This window comes from Pygocentrus nattereri, chromosome 5, assembly GCF_015220715.1.
Source record: "Pygocentrus nattereri isolate fPygNat1 chromosome 5, fPygNat1.pri, whole genome shotgun sequence".
Lineage (NCBI taxonomy): Eukaryota > Metazoa > Chordata > Actinopteri > Characiformes > Serrasalmidae > Pygocentrus > Pygocentrus nattereri.
The window spans coordinates 19,637,177-19,656,800 of record NC_051215.1 but is presented as its reverse complement, the minus strand read 5'-3'; the positions used below and the strand labels follow the sequence as shown (position 1 = coordinate 19,656,800).

Here is a 19,624-nt window from a genome sequence, read left to right as displayed (position 1 = left end):
AAACATAAATACAGTGAAAAGTAACATTGAGGACATCTGGAAATGGACAAACTAACACACTAACACATGAACCCATATGACTGCAATCAGACTCTCACACACAGTGTACTTCACATAAACAAGATATCAGATCAGACCTGCATTTCACAGAGTATCAATACCTACAGCCCTCGCTTCTGTCCTGTTAAAGGACCATTTGATCAGGTTTAAAATAAAGAGACTGGAACACAAACTAATTTCAAACAGTGAAGAGCATCAGACAGGATTCTGGAGATGTTCCTACACTTTCAGATGGAGCTGATAAACACATTCACACAGTTATTTCTGTCAGAGTTATATTTCTCAATACAATTTAATATAAATGCATTTTAAAATATATTTGGTTAATATAGAGAAATATATTTTAGTGTTTGAATGTATTTAATCATCGACTGCAGTGGGTTTGAAATGTACTTCAAGTATATAAAAATACATGTCCATATATTTTTTCTCCACATGGGAAATCACTAATAGTATAATATAGTAATGGTATAATAGTATAATATGAATAGTATTCACTTATAGTACTAATATTATTTGTATTTATTCTAATTTTAGTGCAGTTTTTTTCTCGTGTGCCTAAACTTTGTTCTGTTTTTCTAAAAACCACATGACCACAAGTAAACCTGTGTAATATCATGTGAGGAGCCATGTGAAAATGTGCAAATTGTGCCTTGTTCATAAGATTTTGGAAAAGAAAAGGCATTAAAGCCCCTAAATCTTATTTTCCCCACATGTTCCTTTGTTTCCGGTCACTGTCTGCTAAATTTCATGGCTCTATGACTTTTTACGCAGTTCTATAATCTCAGTATCTGAATAATTTCCCCCAAAAAGCACCTCTTAGACAGTTCCTTGCGTCGTGAAAAGGTTCTTCAGATTGATGGAGAATGTGTTGTACACGGTTCTATATTGAACCTTTTTGAAAACGGTTCTCTGTAGCACCAAAAAGGGTTCTATTGTATACAAGCTTGACATCATACCGATAGCAGAACCCTTTTGGTGCTGTATAGAAACATATACAACACATTCTCCATCAATCTGAGGAACCTTTTCACGAACCAAAGAATTATTTAAGCATGCACATGGTTTTTCAAGTGGTTATGGTTCTATATAGAACCCCTTTCACACTCAAACTTTGTTCCGGACCCGGGACTGCTTGCTGTGAGTTCAATATGTTTGGTCAAGTGTGAAAAATGTTCTCCTGTGAGTAGAACAGAGAACTGATCTCTGGTCCACCTGAAATCCATGGTCTGGGTTTTGCTTCCAAACTATAGTCAGTAATTTTCATGAATGCTAACATTGTTAATTCTATGAATTCACAAACATCTCACCTGTGTCATAATCATCGTCTAGAACTGCCTTTTGCTGAAGTCTCTGGAGCTTAAACATCATAGACTCGATCTAGAAAAGAGAGACAACGTTAATTCTAACATCTTTCCTCCTGGAGTCTCTTTATCAATGGTCACCAGCGCGGGTCCTGAAGATCTACCTTCCTACAGAGTGTAGCCCTAACCACAGTCCACCACACCTGCTTCAGGTAGTCCATCTCCGGAAATCCCTGCAGTAGCATCAGGAAAGAAGGGGGCAGCGTTTTAGACACAGACTGGAAATAAACTCTGCAGGACAGCAGGTCTCCAGCTCACCTCCTCCTGATGGTGACCATTGCTCTGTATTCAGTGTCGGAAGTTGCAGCCACATATTCGTGGATTTGATCAAAATTGCATTGTGTTGGTGCTGACTTGCTAGCCTTGAACAATAACCACAGAAGAGTGAGTGTACACCGATCAGGTGTAACATCATGACCACCTCCTTGTTTCTATGCTCATGCAAGGTGCACTTTGTAATTCTACAGTTACAGACTGTAGTGCATCTATTTCTCTGATACTTTGTTAGCCCCCTTTTACCCTGTTCTTCAGTGATCAGGACCCCCATGGACCCTCAAAGAACTATTTGGGTGGTGCATCATTCTAAGCATTGTAGTGACACTGACGTGGTGGTGGTGCGTTAGTGTGTGTTGTGCTGGTATCAGACACAGCAGCACTGCTGGAGTTTTTAAACACCTCAGTGTCACTGCTGGACTGAGAATAGTCCACCAACCAAAAATGTCCAGCCAACAGCATCCTGTGACCACTGATGAAGGACTAGAAGATGACCAACACAAACTGTGCAGCAGCAGATGAGCTATCGTCTGTGACTTTACACCTACTAAGTGGATCAACAAGGTAGCGGTGTCTAATAGAGTGGACAGTGAGTGGATAGTGTTTAAAAACTCCAGCAGCACTGCTGTGTCTGATCCACTCACACCAGCACAACACACTAACACACCACCACCATGTCAGTGTTACTGCAGTGCTGAGAATGACCCACCACCCAAATAGTACCTGTTCTGTGAGAGTCCATGGGGGTCGTGACCACTGAAGAACAGGGTAACAAAGTATCAGAGAAACAGATGGACTACAGTCTGTAACTGTAGAACTACAAAATGCACCTATAGAGTAAGTGGAGCTGATAAAATGGACAATGAGCGTAGAAACAAGGAGGTGGTCAGAGTGTTCTGCCTGATTGGTGTAATTACATATTTGTGTGAGTACCAAGCTGCACTGATCTGTGCTAATGAAGTGTAGATAACTGGTGTGGTCAGTGTCTGAGGAGTGACTTGAGTGCAGCTATGGTTAGCCAACAAGATAACATCACAGTTGCAAGCTGGCTAACTCATCAAGCACAAAGAGTAGACGCAAGAAAGCAATCATAACTGCACTAGATAATTATATACATGCCACAGCACTGTGAGGATAGCTGGTGTGGTTAGCAGCAGTTATCAAACATGCTAAATCATCTAAAACAGTAAAATCATAAAAGTGTTGGTTATAAAAACAATAATAGTCTTCCAATTGTCTGTGTATCAAACATTCTCTATTTTATGTGGGGATTTATAACCAGTGAGGAAGAAATGGTAAATGGTTTGTGCTAAAATTAACATTAGCTACACTTTTGGAAGTTCAGGGCAATGAAGTTCTGCTCCTTCACAGCAGCAGCGCTAAGGCTTTGAAGACACAAATTCACACCACCAAAGGTTATTTGCCCTGGACATTTCAGACACACACACACACACACACACATATTCTAAACCGCTTCTCCCTCAATGGTGCTTGAGCCTATCCCAGCGGTCATTGGGCGGAAGGCAGGATACACCCTGGACAGGTCGCCAGTCCATCGCAGGGCCGTTTCAGACATGAAAACGTTATTTTAATTCTATTAAACTTTACTTTTTTTTTTTACTTTTTATTTAAACATTTAACACAAAGGCTTTTAAAAGGGGTCACTAACCCTGGAATTGGTGTGGTTTTCCTGCAAGCATTCCTGCAGAATTCCCTCACACTTGTTCATGAAGACGTCCCACCGCTGGTCTGAAGATGGTGTGGCGCTCTCGTAGCCAGAGGTGGAGGAGGAGGCGGAGTCTGAGGAGTCCACCGACAGTGAGGAAGTGACCTCTGTGTCTGAGTCTGGCATGTTGTCTCTGGAACGAGACGTCATGCCAAAGGACATGTGTCGGTCACTCCTGTGCCAGGGCGCATCCAGATTTATCCCTAACAGATCATCGTCCAGTAAGAGGTTCTGCGGCTTCCCTGATTGACCAGGCAGTTGGTCTGCTCCCGGTACATCAGCAGAACCGATCTGAGAAGACTCTGTGTCTTCATTTTTGAATACAGACTGTTCCACTACAGTAGATCCAGTCCTCGGTTTAGAACTTTCACATTCACTCGTGTCCCAGAAGGAGCGCTCGGAGTCCAGTGATTGCTGGATGAAGCTGAAGCTGGAGTTAAATGTGTCGTCTGATGGAGTGTCTTCAGGACACTCTACGGCACTGGGAGATATCTGCTCATGGGCACCACGCCACTGTGGACTAGAGATGTCCTGGAATGACTGACCTGCTCTGTGTCCTGCAGAATCTCCTCCACAATGACCCTGGCTGGTGGGTGGTTTGATGGCGCTCTCGTCACCGTTAAGACAAGCAGATGGACAGGACGCCTGGACATCAGAGTCATGGTGAAGTAAGCAGGGCACCCTGCCAGCCAAACATGCAGCACAGTCCAGATGTCTGGACAGATTTGTTGTCCTCAAACTCCTCCTGCGAGAAACGTCCACTTCAGGTGCTGTGAAGAGGCCACCTGTTGAAAAGAAGATTACTGATTAAGAATCTTAGCCACGAGGAACCGCAACTTGGCGATCAACAAGTTTCCTTACAGTCCTGACTCTGTATATCACATTGTCAGCCTGATTCCTTTGGGTGACTGAGATATTGGGGATCACACACTACTCAACGTTTAAGCAACTGAACTCACACGATATATATATAAATAATATATAAAAATATATAATAAAAATACATATAAATAAACAAGAGCGGCTGCTGTTTTCTCCACCGTTTGTGCTGACACTTAGAATAAGCAGCAGGTAAAGGTATTTAAATGGGAGTGCTTCATTCTTTATTCTTTATTGGGATCCCCATTAGCTTCCACAAAGCGGTCACTAGTCCTCCTGGGTTCCACACAAGAAAGATTACAATCAAAATAAAACAAACATCTTTAAAATCATGCTGTGTCATAAACGAACACAATCTAATACTCAAGATGAGAATCAATAACCTACACTTAAAACCAAAAACCAACATCACCACAATAACATCTACAATGAGGTTCATCAAATTTAGTTTAATAACTTTTTAAAAGAAAATCTACTAATAATCTGTTTGATGTCAATAGGGAGCTCATTCCAAGCTAAAGGTGTTCTATAAAGAACGGTTCTCTTCATGCAGTTTGATGATGGACTTGGCACCACCAGCTGACCAGAACTCACTTCACGTGTATTTCACTCCTGACAAAAGCCTGAAATCTTTGGTGTATTAATCTTAATGACATTAACAGTTTAGTTTATAATGCAGAGCTAATGTGGCTGCTCTGTTCTGTGTCATTTAAGGTCTTTTCAAATATTTCTTAGCGGTGCTTGACCAAACCACTGGGCAGAACTCCCGGAGTCACAAAACAAGTGATTGAACTATAACAATCATAGCAGAAGATCAGAAGAACATTCGCAGAACATTTCTGAGATGTTACCTGGATTATTTTCATGGATTAAAGGTGGGATCAGTATGGAAGCTTTTAGAGTTTTAGCTGATCATAAAGCTGCTCAGACCACTAAAAACCTTCAATACACGCGTGAGAGAATTTTCACCATTTTCCTTCTTTACTTGCTGTTTTTTCTTTTTTCGTGTTCTCAGTTTTCATTGGCTGTGGGAGGAGCTGATACAGATTGAGTCTCTGACCAGTTTATGCTTCTCTTTATGCTGATAATTAAAATGATCAGGCACGTATGATAAACTCTGCATTGCTCACACACGACTCGGCTAAAAATTGGAGCTGCATTCAGAGAGAAAGTTGTGCAGTGTGCCCTCAGCTTCACCGATTCTCTCCTAACAAACACTTCTTCACCAGTGTGGAAATCATCATGGAGTCACGTGACGGTGCAGCTGCCGCAGAACATTCTTCTGCCAAACTGCAGAAACATCGGGCAGCAGGACTAGAAGGAAGAACCAAGAATGTAAAACACAAAACGTGCCACGTAGTAAAAACTATATCAAGACATGAGAGATTTCTGCTTGTTTCAGTATATTTACATACAGTGGTATCCAAAAGTTTGGGCATCCCTGATAATTTTCATGATTTGCCTTTATAAATCATTGGTTGTTTGGTCAGCAATTTCAGTTAAATATATCATATAGCAGACGAACACAGTGATATTTGAGAAGTGAAATGAAGTTTATAGGATTTACAGAAAGTGTGCAATAATTATTTAAACTAAATTAGGCAGGTGCATAAGTTTGGGCACCCCAACAGAAAAATTACATCAATGTTTAGTAGATCCTCCTTTTGCAGAATTAACAGCCTCTAAACACTTCCTATAGCTTCCAATGAGAGTCTGGATTCTGGTTGAACGTATTTTGACCATTCTTCTTTACAAAACATCTCCAGTTCAGTCGGGTTTGATGGTTTCTAAGCATGGACAGCCCGCTTTAAATCACACCACAGACATTCAATAATATTCATGTCTGGGGACTGAGATGTCCATTCCAGAACATTGTACTTGTTCCTCTGCATGAATGCCTTAGTAGATTTTGAGCAGTGTTTAGGGTCGTTGTCTTGTTGAAGTATCCAGCCCTGGCTCAACTTCAACTTTGTCACTGATTCTTGAACATTGTTCTCAAGAATCTGCTGATATTGACTGGAATCCATGCAACCCTCAACTTTAACAAGATTCCCAGTACCTGCACTGGCCACACAGCCCCACAACATGATGGAACCGCCACCAAATTTTACTGTGGGTAGCAAGTCTTGGAATGCTGTGTTCTTTTTCCGCCATGTATACTGCCCCTTGTTATGTCCATATAACTCAATTTTAGTTTCATCAGTCCACAGCACCTTATTCCAAAATGAAGCTGGCTTGTCCAAATGTGCTTTAGCATATCTCAAGTGACTCTGTGGCGTGTGCGCAGAAAAAGCTTCTTCTGCATTACTCTCCCATACAGCCTCTCCTTGTGCAAAGTGCGCTGAATAGTTGAACGATGCACAGTGACACCATCTGCAGCAAGATGATGTTGTAGGTCTTTGGAGCTGGTCTGTGGGTTGACTATGGCTGTTCTCACCATCCTTCGCCTCTGCCAATCTGAGATTTTTCTTGGCCTGCCACTTCGGGCCTTAACTAGAACTGTGCCTGTGGTCTTCCATTTCCTCACTATGTTCCTCATAGTGGAAACTGACAGCTGAAATCTCTGAGCTTTTTGTATCCTTCCCCTAAACCATGATGGTGAACACTCTTTGTTTTCAGGTCATTTGAAAGATGTTTTGAGGCTTCCATGTTGCCACTCTTCAGAGAAGAGGCAAAGAGGAGAAACATTTGCAATTGGCCACCTTAACCCTTTCTCATAATTGGATTCACCTGTGTATGTAGGTCAAGGGTCACTGAGCTTACAAAACTAATTTTGTGTTCCAATAATTAGTGCTAAAGGTATTCAAATCAATAAAATGACAAGGGTGCCCAAACTTATGCACCTGCCTAATTTTGTTTAAATAATTATTGCGCACTTTCTGTAAATCCTATAAACTTCATTTCACTTTCCAAATATCAGTGTTCATCTGCTATATGATATATTTAAGTGAAATTGCTGATCCAAAATTGCTGGGGCAGTCGTGGGCTCGAGGTTAGGGATCCAGCCTCGTGACTGGAAGGTCGCCAGTTCGATCACCAGAGCTGACAACACATGACTGAGGTGTCCTTGAGCAAGACACCTAACCCCCAACTGCTCCCCAGGCGCTGCGGATTGGGCTGCCCACCGCTCCGGGCAAGTGTGCTCACTAGTGTGTATGTGGTGTTTCACTTCACGGATGGGTTAAATGCGGAGGTGAAATTTCCCCGTTGTGGGACTAATAAGGGTCTCTTAATCTTAAACAACCAATGATTTATAAAGGCAAATCATGAAAATTATCAGGGGTGCCCAAACTTTTGCATAGTACTGTATATAATCTCTGTTGGAACAGAGAAGGAGATGCATTCATTCTGAGTTCATTCTTTCCGAGTTCATTTATTCTGAGTAACCTTAGACTTTTTCTACTGTTCCTGGAATTCTGAACAAAGTAAAAATAAAATTCAAATAAAACACATTTTTAGATGTTTAAGTAAACCTCATTTTGTATGTTTCTACAAGAGCCACTTTTAACGAGTGAAGTAATAAAATATTTCACAAAATGTAAAAACAGATCAGAACATGTAGATAAACTGAGCATCAGAGCAAGGCCCTCAGGTCGGACCATAAGTCTCAAAATTCTGTTAAAAATAAGTGAAAAAAATCTACAATAATGCTCATTCTTGTTTGCGCTTATATGTTTAATGTTAAAACGAGTCTGAGGTCACTCTGTGTCCAGTGTTTTTCTGATGGACGTGAATGGGGTCAGTGTGGGGGTCAGCGAGACAGACAGAAGCTTCCTTTGCTCTTTATACCCCATTCAGAGTTTCTGTATTGATTTCCTACTGAGGACTTCATTCATTCAGTCTTAGAATGAATGTCACAGTTAATCTATGTAGAAACACATAGCTGCTGTCCTGGTTTTATGCCGTGACACACTAGATCAGCCATTCTATTTATTTTTAATGTGGCCAGTTTTGTTCATTTTGTTGATAGTTTTATGGGGGCCTCACAGCAAGAAGAACCTGGGTTCACTTCCTTGCCCCAGTGATCAGGGTCCTGTCTCCCGTGTCTGCGTGGGTTTCCCCTTACAAACAGGAGTCAGGAGGTGCTAAATTGCCCAGAGGTGTGAGTGTACATGTCTGTCTGCCCTGTGATGGACTGACTACCTGTCCAGTGTGTTTCCTGCCTTCCACTCAATTACTGCTGCAGTTGGCTCCCAGAAGGATGTCTATGTTCTAGAAATACTGCTCCAAAAATACTGTACATGTCTATTCACCCTTTGCCTTTAAGCCCCGCCTCCTGATTAGCCCAGTCTGCTCCAATTGGTCAGCTCGCCCACTCTGACCCGATCAGTCAGCCTCCAGAGAGGTTCCACCTCTCCATGTTCCGCTCCTGTCCTGCAGTCTGCAGACAGACCCTTCTCTCCTCAGCAGCTGTACCTCCGCTATGGCTGGTTCTCCAGCGGCGTCGGTTCTGCCGGATCAGTCTGATCCAGAGTAGATCCTGAAAGTCCGATCATCTTCTTCTCCACATGCTACAGCACTGACCACACTCTTCCTCCTCCAGTAGCCGCTGTGTGCTGTGTGAGGGGGTGGAGCTCGCCGGTAGGTGGGCAGTAAGGACTGTGTTACGAGTTAATGTCATACTGAATAACAAAGGAAAAGGGCTGGAATTCCAACCAGGCATTTCAGGCAGCTGAGAAGAGTGGGTTCTGTGGGAGAGAGGTTCTCCCTCTGGAGAGAACGCTGAGCTTTGGGAACTTTATATGCACGAAAAGATACAACACACTAAAGGAAAGAGAAGAACTGGAATAGCATAACAGTTCCCATTTAAAGAGCAGAAATGCAATGAAATAAAATGGAATGTTCTCTAACTAAAGGCACTGTAGACGTAGCCTTGAGGGTTCCACCTCAGTGGCAGTTTAGTACCATTTTTCAAAGAGTGTACATGCTTTAAAAAGATGGTTCTTCAAGGATTCTTTAGTAAAGAGTGTGGTTCTATATAGAAACATGATGTGGTTGGGATAGTGTAGTGGTTAACACCTCTGCCTTCTACACTGTAGACTGGGGTTCAATCCCCACCTGGGCAAACACCCAATACACTATACCAATAAGAGTCCTTGGGCAAGACTCCTAACACCGCCTTGGCCTACCTATGTAAAAAAAAAAGAAAAAAAAAAAAGATCAAATTGTAAGTCGCTCTGGATAGGAGCGTCAGCCAAATGCCGTAAATGTAAACATGAAAACTCAATGAAGCACTTGCATGATTAAATGGCTCTCTGTGCTGAAATGGTTCTTCAGACTGATGGTGAATGTGTTGTATACAGTTCTACATAGCACCAAAAAGGGGGCTCTGCTACTGCTAAGATGTTAAGCTTGTAATACTAAAAGCAACCTTTTAGGTGCTATATATACGAACTCTTTCATGACCCTTTAATCATGTACAGGGTTCTTTGAGTGTTCGTGGCTCTTCATAGAACCATTTTCTTTGCTACAGATCCCTTGAAAGACCGTCTTTTTCAAGAGTGAACCTCAGAAAACAAACTAATGGATTGTTGACCAAATCAAGCCTCACCTCTGGGAGCCCAGATAAACAAACTCATGCTTATTTGGACATATTATGAGAACCGGTTAGTCTGAAATTGGAGAATACGTGAATAACTCTGCTTAGAACGAAGCAGGTGGCTGTACATTTTTGAAAAACACTGTCAGGTGTGTCAGCTGTCCTGCAGTTTATATGATCTGAAAGACTTGAGCAACATGTTTTTCAAACTGTTTCAGAGGAACACAAAGAGCTGATAACAGCACTCAGATCTCATCTTACTCCAGTGGCACCAAAGTGGAAAATAATCTACAGAAAAACTTTCACTTCCTCAAATGAAGTCAGATCTGGTGAGTCAGGGTTCACTGTGGAGCTTAAAGATCAGCTTCGAGGAGGGAAACTGAAATGGCCCTGTTTATTCCTCTTTCCTTTTCATTAGCTGCCCACATTCCACCATTACGCTGCAGTGCTCACGAGCAGCCAATCAGAGACAGATAACAGAGCAAGGTTTACACAGATAAGGTAAAACCTCCTCCGAACTGAGAAACAGAACCAGCTCAGATAGAGAGCACATCTGCTCCACTCCAGGGTTCAGACCATCTTTATTCTGGATTTCAGTATTAGAAAACTCACCCTCCCCTAGTTTAAAATGGACAAATAATTCTGTTTCTATTATTTAATCTTTTAATGTGTGTCCGTGTTTGTCGGTGTAAATATGCTGACTGGTTTCAGAGCAGTGCAGGTTTAATTTCCAGTTTTTCTTTTATTTTTACCTCATTGTCATGTTTGTTAAACTGTTAAAGCTGCAGTCTTCCACACACAGAACTCCTCCCCTCAGTAAACCTGAGGGCTTTAAGAGTTTTCAGATTGTGGTTACATCAAAGTTAATAAATATGAAAAAGACTGTGTTTTTTTATTAACAGATTAATAGGCTACAGTAAACTGTAAAGGAAAGCAACAATAAATGTAGCCTAGAGACATCATGGTAAACTTATTTTAACACCATGCAGTTTATTAGACTCACAGCACAAACTACCAAACCATACCAAGAACTATCAAACCACACCAAGAACCATCAAACCATACCAAGAACTTCTGAATCACTCCAAGAAATACCAAGAACTACCAAACCACCCCAAGAAGTACCAAAAACAGACCAAGCACTACCTAACTATACCAAGAGCTACCAAACCATACCAAGAACTATCAAAACAGACCATAACCACCAAATCACACCAAGAAATACCAAAAAACAGGCTAAGCACTGTCAAACCACACCAAGAACTACCAAACCATACCTAAAACTACCAGACACAGACCAAGAAATACCAAACCATACCGAGAATTACCAAAATGCCCCAAGAACTACCAAAACAGACCAATCACTATCAAACCACACCAAGCATTATCAAACCACACCAAGAACTACCAAGAATTACTATACCATATGAAGCAATATCAAAACAGACCAAGAACTACCAAACCATACCAAGGTCTGCCTGGTGCCAAACAACACCAAGAATACTACCAAACCATACTATTAACTACCAGACTGTACCAAGAACTACCAAACCATACCAAGAACTACCAAGAACTGCCAAAACGGATCAAGAAATAGCAAACCATAAAAACAACCATATCAAGACATTTGGTCATATTTTCAGATAAAAGCAGAGCAGCTTGAGTGGTTATAGGGGACAGTGTGAGTGATGTGAGCCCCTGAGGGACTGAGATAAATTGGTTCACTTCAGAGTAGGAACCATCTCAAAACCATATCACTTATGCGGCTTAGATGATGAATGAATAAATGAATAATTCTAATAATAAGATTTTTTCTTCCAGTAGTTTTGAGATCCTAACTCTGAAGTCATAGTTTCAGATTGATCTTTGGTCAACAAAAAACCCCCCCTCACACACACACACACACACACACACACACACACACACACACACACACACACACACACACTCAGACACACACAGGTTTATTTTCCTCAGTTATCTGAATAAGGATTCAGTAACTCTCTGAGGAGCTTCGCTTTCTTTCCTTTAATTTCTCTGCTTGAGTTTTAAATGTTTGGACGTTAATGCATTAACATAATGACTCAGAAGAGCTGCCATGTTAAAATTCTAGAATCATCCTTCTCTTCATCAAATACATCAAACTATTTTAAAACAGTCTTTGATCTTTAGTTTTACCCTCTCTGAGTTCAGTTTCCTTTTATCTTTCAGGTTTGTGTTGCTGTTCATTCTCTTTGCTGTAAATATAACATTCTAGAAGAGAAACTCTCTCAGTCCAGCTCCGTAAGTCCTTCCACTTTCATTGTTGCAAAGACCAAAACGTCTCCTCTTCCTGCCGTGTCATCAGGGAGACAGAAATACACTGAGAAGAATACGCAGCTGCTCTGGGAAACTGGTTTAAATGCTGATTGAGTTAATAATGAGTAATTAAAGCCTCATCGATCTTAAAATGACTTTATCCCTCATTAGGACTGAACAGGCTCTGGGCTGGATGTACTCCACTGCTATTTTATCAGTGCAGAACACTCAAGAGTGTTCTAGATCTTCACTGAAGGCCTAATGAGTACTGTAACAGAAAAAAAAAGTCTGTAATTGTATAGTGTTTATTTAGTTTAATAATCACGTGTGTTTATTCAACTCTGTAAGTGCTGTAGTAAAACTCTTATTTCATTCTTAAATTTTTGTCAGAAACAAAAGCGTTAAAATCTTCAAACCCCCAACAAAAAAATGGTCCAATCAGGATTGTTCTCTCTGGGGTGTGTAGGCAGATTCAGCTGAGCTGCTCTCTCATTGGTTAGGGCTTTAGGAGCTGGACTGAAGGCCTTACACCTTAGATTAACTACCAACATAATTAGGAAGTGACAGAATCGACCAATTAGGCTTTGATTTACTATGAGGTGGTGAGAAAAGCCCTTCTGGAGGTTCTAGATATGTCCCTGACAGTGAATATGAGTCTAAGCAGATTCGGGTCAGTTGTTAGTAGTGTTAAGCAGCGGCGGCAGTTCTGTGTCAGAACCCTTTACTGAAAGAGTGGCTGTACCACTGATACACACTGGCTCAGATAAGCTCCTATCTATCTGTGTTTAATCTAGAATGCCCAAAAACTGTGAATCAGCATTAGCTTCATACTAATGTGCCACTAGAACAGTGGAACACTTTAGCATTGCTGTAGTACTGAACTGTACAATAGGGGTGATTTTATCACTTTCTGACTGAGTTTTGACCTGAAGGCCTCGCTCTGATAGTCACGGTTCTCCACTGGCTTTTGGATTTGTGGAATCACATGAAGCGACGCTCCAGCAGATAGATAACAACAGGAAAATAAAAGAACAGAACCTTAAACAAAAGTGGGCTGTCAGTATTGATAACTGAGTATTCTCTCAATTAATTTGACGATTAATCGAGTATTTTTATTTAAACGAAAAACAAATAATATGGGCTTAATAGAACAATAACACACTGTGCAGAACCTTTCAAAGACCTCAAAATACTTTACACATAAACGATGAATATACGCACATACACACACACACACACCCCCCAAGTCAAATGACTTAAATATGACGATGTTCAGCCAATTTAATGCACAGTTTCCGTTTATCTGCCGAGTTTATAAATAAGAAGAAAGCAGAGAAAATATGTGAAAACCTTTTGCACAGGCCACACCATGCGCTTTACGTTCCCCCCAAATATGTTCATAAATTCATAAATAAACGGCATCTGTGTGTTAAACTGGGCGGCACAGTGGTGTGGTGGGTAGTGCTGTCGCCTCACAGCAAGGAGGGTTGAGTTTGAATCCCCGGCTGGGTGACCAGGGTCCTTTCTGTGTGGAGTCCGCATGCTCTCCCCGTGTCTGCGTGGGTTTCCGCCGGGTTCTCTAGTCTCCTCCCACAGTCCAAAGACATGCCGATAGGACATGCTAAATTGCCCCTCGGAATGAGTGAATGTCTAGGTCTGTCTCCCCTGCCATGGACTGGCGACCTGTTCAGGGTGTATCTTGCCTTTCGCCCAATGACAGCAGGGATAGGTTCCAGCGACCCAGAAGGATAAGCGGCCTAGAAGGTTTGTGTGTGTGTTAAAGACAATGTGTAACTTCTTTTCAACAAAACCCAATCTGGCCAGGGGGGGAACAAACTTTTGCACACATTTATGTACATTTATATGTGTCAAAAAAAGATTTGAATGAGTGTAAATCATGAAGAAAAGACAGGGGCTGCTACATAAAGGCTGCATTAAAGTGCTCGTATGAGTGTTTTCACTAGAGTCTCAGAGCAGAGCTCTCGGATCGGTTCGGTTAGACCAGTTTCTGTAATCCAGGACGCGTGTTAAGCTTTGCCGAACTATCCATTCCACCTTAAATGCTGCTGCAGAGATGACGTGTGGCCTGTAGAGGGCGCCGATGAGCCAGATTCCATCACTAAATGTGTGTAACTGCTGTGAAGCTGGACTGGTTGGGCTGTTCTGCTGAACTAATCAGTGTGTTTATTTCCTACTCTGCCCTGCTTTATAAACACTTTACATACATAACAGCCATAAATCACTTTATATATAATAATGTTTAATGTCTGAACCGGCATTGCTGAACAAACAAAGCATGGCTTAGGAGAATGTCTGAAGGTGTATTAGTTTAATTAATGCATTAATACTGTATTTTTAGTAATGTTTAGTGTATAACTGTAGGATCTGCTCCCACTCAGCTGAGGTATACATATATAATATATATATACATATATACAGTGGGGGGAAAAAATAGGGTCACTAATTGTGCAAGTTCTCCCACTTAAAAAGATTAGAGAGGCCTGTAATTGACATCATAGGTAGACCTCAACTATGAGAGACAAAATGAGGAAAACAATTCAGAAAATCACATTGTCTGATGATTTTTAAAGAATTTATTTGCAAATAATGGTGGAAAATAAGTATTTGGTCACCTACAAACAAGCAAGATTTCTGGCTGTCACAGACCTGTAACTTCTTCTTTAAGAGGCTTCTTTGTCCTCCACTCATTACCTGTATTAATGGCACCTGTTTGACCTTGTTATCTGTATAAAAGACACCTGCCCACAACCTCAAACAGTCACACTCCAAAATCCACTATGGTGAAGACCAAAGAGCTGTTGAAGGACACCAGAAACAAGATTGTATACCTGCACCAGGCTGGGAAGACTGAATCTGCAATAGGCAAGCAGCTTGGTGTGAAGAAATCTACTGTGGGAGCAATAATCAGAAAATGGAAGACCTACAAGACCACTGCTAATCTCCCTCGATCAGGGGCTCTACGCAAGATCTCAGCCCGTGGGGTCAAAATGATCACAAGAACGGTGAGCAGAAATCCCAGAACCACACGGGGGGACCTAGTGAATGACCTGCAGAAAGCTGCAGAGAGCACGTCTGAAGTTTGCAAGAGAGCATTCGGATGTTCCGGAAGAGTATTGGGAGAATGTCATATTGTCAGGTGAAACCAAAGTAGAACTGTTTGGTACAAACACAACTCGTCGTGTTTGGAGGAGAGTGAATGCTGAGTTGCATCCAAAGAACACCATACCATACTGTGAAGCATGGGGGTGGCAACATCATGTTTTGGGGCTGTTTCTCTGCAAAGGGACCAGGACGACTGATCCGTGTACATGAAAGAATGAATGGGGCCATGAATTGTGAGATTTTGAGTGCAAACCTCTTTCCATCGGCAAGGGCATTGAAGATGAAATGTGGCTGGGTCTTTCAGCATGACAATGATACCAAGCACACTGCCAGGGCAACAAAGGAGTGGCTTCGTAAGAAGCATTTCAAGGTCCTGGAGTGGCCTAGCCAGTCTCCAGATCTCAACCCCATAGAAAACCTTTGGAGGGAGTTGAAAGTCCGTTTTGCCCGCTGACAGCTGCAAAACATCACTGCTCTGCATGGAGGAATGGGCCAACACATTTAAGGGTGTGTGTGTCTCATCATTTTTATGAGTTCATACACGCTGTCTGACTTTATTCATTTATTTTATTTCTCTGTTATTACTCCTGTTATATCACTGTTATTATCACCGTTATTACTGTTATTAACTATAGACTGAGCTCAGCTCTGAAGGTTAGGTTCTGTGGAGGTTAGGTTCTATGGAGGTTGTGTTCTATAGAGGTTGGGTTCTACAGAGGTTGGTTTCTATAGACGTTACGTGGTAACGTCGTCCTTCAAACTGCGGTTCCAATAAAGCTATTTTGATTTGAACTGATTGGGTGAGAACCGCCCCATCCGCGCCCTCTGCAGGCCGCACGCGGACGCTGCAGCAGCAGCATTTAAGGTGGAACGGAGAGTTTAAATAAAGACGCTGCGAGTGAGCGGCAGCACCGAGGGGCTTTGCTAGGAGTTGCGGGTTTTATGAGGCGCAATAAAGTCAAAAACACACACACACCATCACGTCGATAATCGATCTGTGGATCAATCCTCTCGAGCTCTTACCTTCAGTCCTCATTCGGAGCTTCACCATCCCCGAAAACATCCTCACCAGCTGGAGTTTAGTCAGGGCTCGGAAAGTCTTTCATCTCCGCACAGACGACAAGAGCCGGCAGCTTCTTCAACTCCAAATATTACTATTATTACTATTAATAATATTACTATTATTATCCGCAGATCCGTTCCTCGCAGAAAGAAGTCCGTTAGGTGAAGTTGAGCGGCGGTTCCACCTTAAACAGCCGTTTCCTCCGCAGAGCTAGAGAGCAGAACCAGAACCAGCCGCAGCGCCGCGAACAGAGACGAGTATCAGTAGATCCGCCGAGTCTCCGCTCATTAGACCGAGTTACTGTAAAGTCCGCTGAGCTGGCTGGCAGACAGACAGACAGACCGGCTGTGCTGAGCTGAGCTGAGCTGTGTTCCTCAGTTCCTTGGTTCCTCTGACGTGTGCTGGAATTTGACTCTTGACTCCATGAAGGTCCTCCTGCTGGTCAGTCACACACAGAGCACTGACGGAGTTATACACGCGCGCGGGTGCGTGTGTGAACGTGTGCGCGTGTCATGTGAAATCATATTTAATGAGACTTGTGTCACTTGGGAACTATAGCCCTGCTGAAAAAGGACCATTAGAAAACATTAAAAACAATTACCTCTCTAAAGAGAATTAGCTCTGCACCTTTAGATCCCATTAGGAAATCATCAAATGCGTTTACAATCAGCCACTGGTCTCCATTAGGATCCTTTACGCAATGACATCCACTTAAAGTCACTATTAACCCATGACACACACACACACACACTCTCTCACACACACACAGACACACGCACTCACTCACTCACACACCCACACAGACACACACACTCACATACAGACACATTCACATAAAGACACACACAGACTCACTCACACACATATACACTTTCACACACATACACACAGACACATGTACTCACTCACTCTCACACATACACACACACACTCACATACAGACACATTCACATAAAGACACATACACACACAGACAGACATAAACACAAATACTTTCACACACACTCACACACACACAGACACACGCACTCACACACACACACAAATATACATTTCACACACACACTCTCTCACACACACACACACACACACACATACAGGCACACAGACTCACTCACACACACACATTCACACACACAGACACACACACTCACACACAGACTCACACACATACTCTCACACACTCACACACAAACACTCACCTACACACACAGACACACACTCACACACAGACTCACTCACACACACAGACATACACATACACTTTGACACACACTCACATACACACACACGCACTCACACACACACACAGACACACGCACTCACACACACACACACACACACAGACACATTCACATACACACACTCACACACGCACAAACACACACACTCATACACACACCCACACTCACACACACACACACACACACACACAGACTCACTCACACACACAGACACACACAAATACACTTCTTACTTTGCCGCAAACAGAAAACGGACACTTTTAAGATCACATTTGACCGACAGCCGATTTGGTCCGACTCTGAAGATGAGACAACACTAAGTTCCCAAACTGTCGTCACCACTGAGCAGCTTTTCTGTGTTTTCTTGGGTCAGTTTTATGGCTCAACCTGATTTGGTAAGACTGAAGATCAGACTATGTTTGGGTTAATTTCTGGCTGATTCCAGGTTGTATAGCTGTTCTTGTGTCACAGATGCCAACTGAAAAGCTGCTCAGTGGTGACGACAGTTTGGGAATTTAGCATAAGGAACTGGAGAACGAACTGCCAGCTGTGCAGCGAGTGGGTGTTACTCTGACGTAGAAACAAGCTGCTCATTAAGGAACTATATTTTGGAGGAAGGACTGAACATTAAAGTATATTAAACGCCCCGTTCACGGCCCAATAATTTCTTAAAGCAGCATTTCTTACACTAATATTCATGATGTTACGAACACAGTAAATTCAAAACAGACCGTGACATCACAAAAACAATGACTTCAGAATGGACTTAGTTTCTGTATGTGGACTGTGTGTTCTTGGAAGTGAATGGTACGTTTTGAAGTTTTAACACTGTTTAAATACTACATCAAACTCTTATTTGAGGAACAGTTAGAACATTATGGTTTTCCATGACACAGGCCCTTTAAGGGTTTAAACAGAACCAGACATGTGCAGTTTCTGTCTTATTCCACTGAAAAACCACAAACAGGCCCAGAAGTCTGCGCTTGGCTCAGTGATCAGGGTGTGGCTACATCCAAAAGCATGTATTGCTGTACTGAACAGTACAAAAGTATATTTGTGTGTGTGTGTGTGTGTATATATATATATATATATATATATATATATATATATATATATATATATATAAATATAAATAAAATACATTACACCACCATCAATGGTGCATTCATTAGTATAGTATGTGCGGTATAGCAGAGTGTGGTTTGAGTTGCAGCCCACGTCTCCTGGACATCTAATCAGGTCAAACTGTCACAGATCCTGATCTAAGACTCTTACCGGGATGATCCTCACAGACCAACTGTCTGACCATCTCAGCACCTGCGCCTGGAGTAAAGTGGTTAAAATGAACCAGCTGGTCGTGTTAGTGGACTTAATGGAGTGGAGTGGAGTGCTCTAACCTCCCTCGTCCAATCAGCCTCATCATTCCCCTTGTAAAGGGGACTTTACAAAATTCCTGCCTAATTAACTGGTTCAGAGTGGTTTGGTTGTGGTTCTAGAAACTTAAGAGTCAGAACTGTTCACACTGGTGGTGATAGGAACCAGATGTCCACCTGTACATGAAATGGTTATGAATTCACTGCTTGATGACTGAGACGCTTTGTTTTATGATACTTTAGAGAACTTTAACTCCGGTCAGAGGAAAGAAGACAAGGAAAGTTGGTGGTGGAATGAGGAAGTCCAGGAGAGTATTCAGAAGAAGAAGGCAGCTAAGAAAAAGTGGGATAACCAGAGAGATGAAGGAAGTAGGCAGGAGTACTGTGAGGCTAGACGCATAGCGAAAAGAATGGTGGCAAAGGCAAAGGCTCAGGCCTATGATGAGCTGTATGAGAGGCTGGACAGTAAAGAAGGAGTAAAGGATTTGTTTTGCTAAACAGAGAGATAGTGGATCAGGAAGTGCAGAGAATTTGTAAGGTGGAAGTGAAGGCAGCTTTAAAAAGGATGAAGAATGGAAAGGCAGTTGGTCCAGATGACATACCTGTGGAGGTATGGAGATGTTTAGGAGAAAAGACAGTGGACTTTTTAACCAGGTTGTTTAACAAAATCCTGCAGAGTGAG

At 42.2% G+C, this 19,624-nt stretch overlaps 1 protein-coding gene across 3 annotated transcripts in view; it reads right to left on the bottom strand.

The window, feature by feature from the left end:
• Window positions 1–16,752, bottom strand: part of disc1 (DISC1 scaffold protein) — a 58,801-nt gene extending 42,049 nt beyond the window's left edge. For all 3 annotated transcript variants that reach the window (XR_005130276.1, XM_017721370.2, XM_017721371.2), the window contains exons 1-3: window positions 16,286–16,752; window positions 3,367–4,208; window positions 1,371–1,440 (exon numbers count right to left, since the gene is read on the bottom strand). Coding sequence is in view for 2 of the 3 variants with exons in the window: in XM_017721370.2 (XP_017576859.1) it covers window positions 1,371–1,440; window positions 3,367–4,208; window positions 16,286–16,325 (952 nt within the window). In the remaining variant the exon portion in view is untranslated. The remainder of the gene's footprint in view (window positions 1–1,370; window positions 1,441–3,366; window positions 4,209–16,285) is intronic.
• Window positions 16,753–19,624: the final 2,872 nt, after the last annotated feature.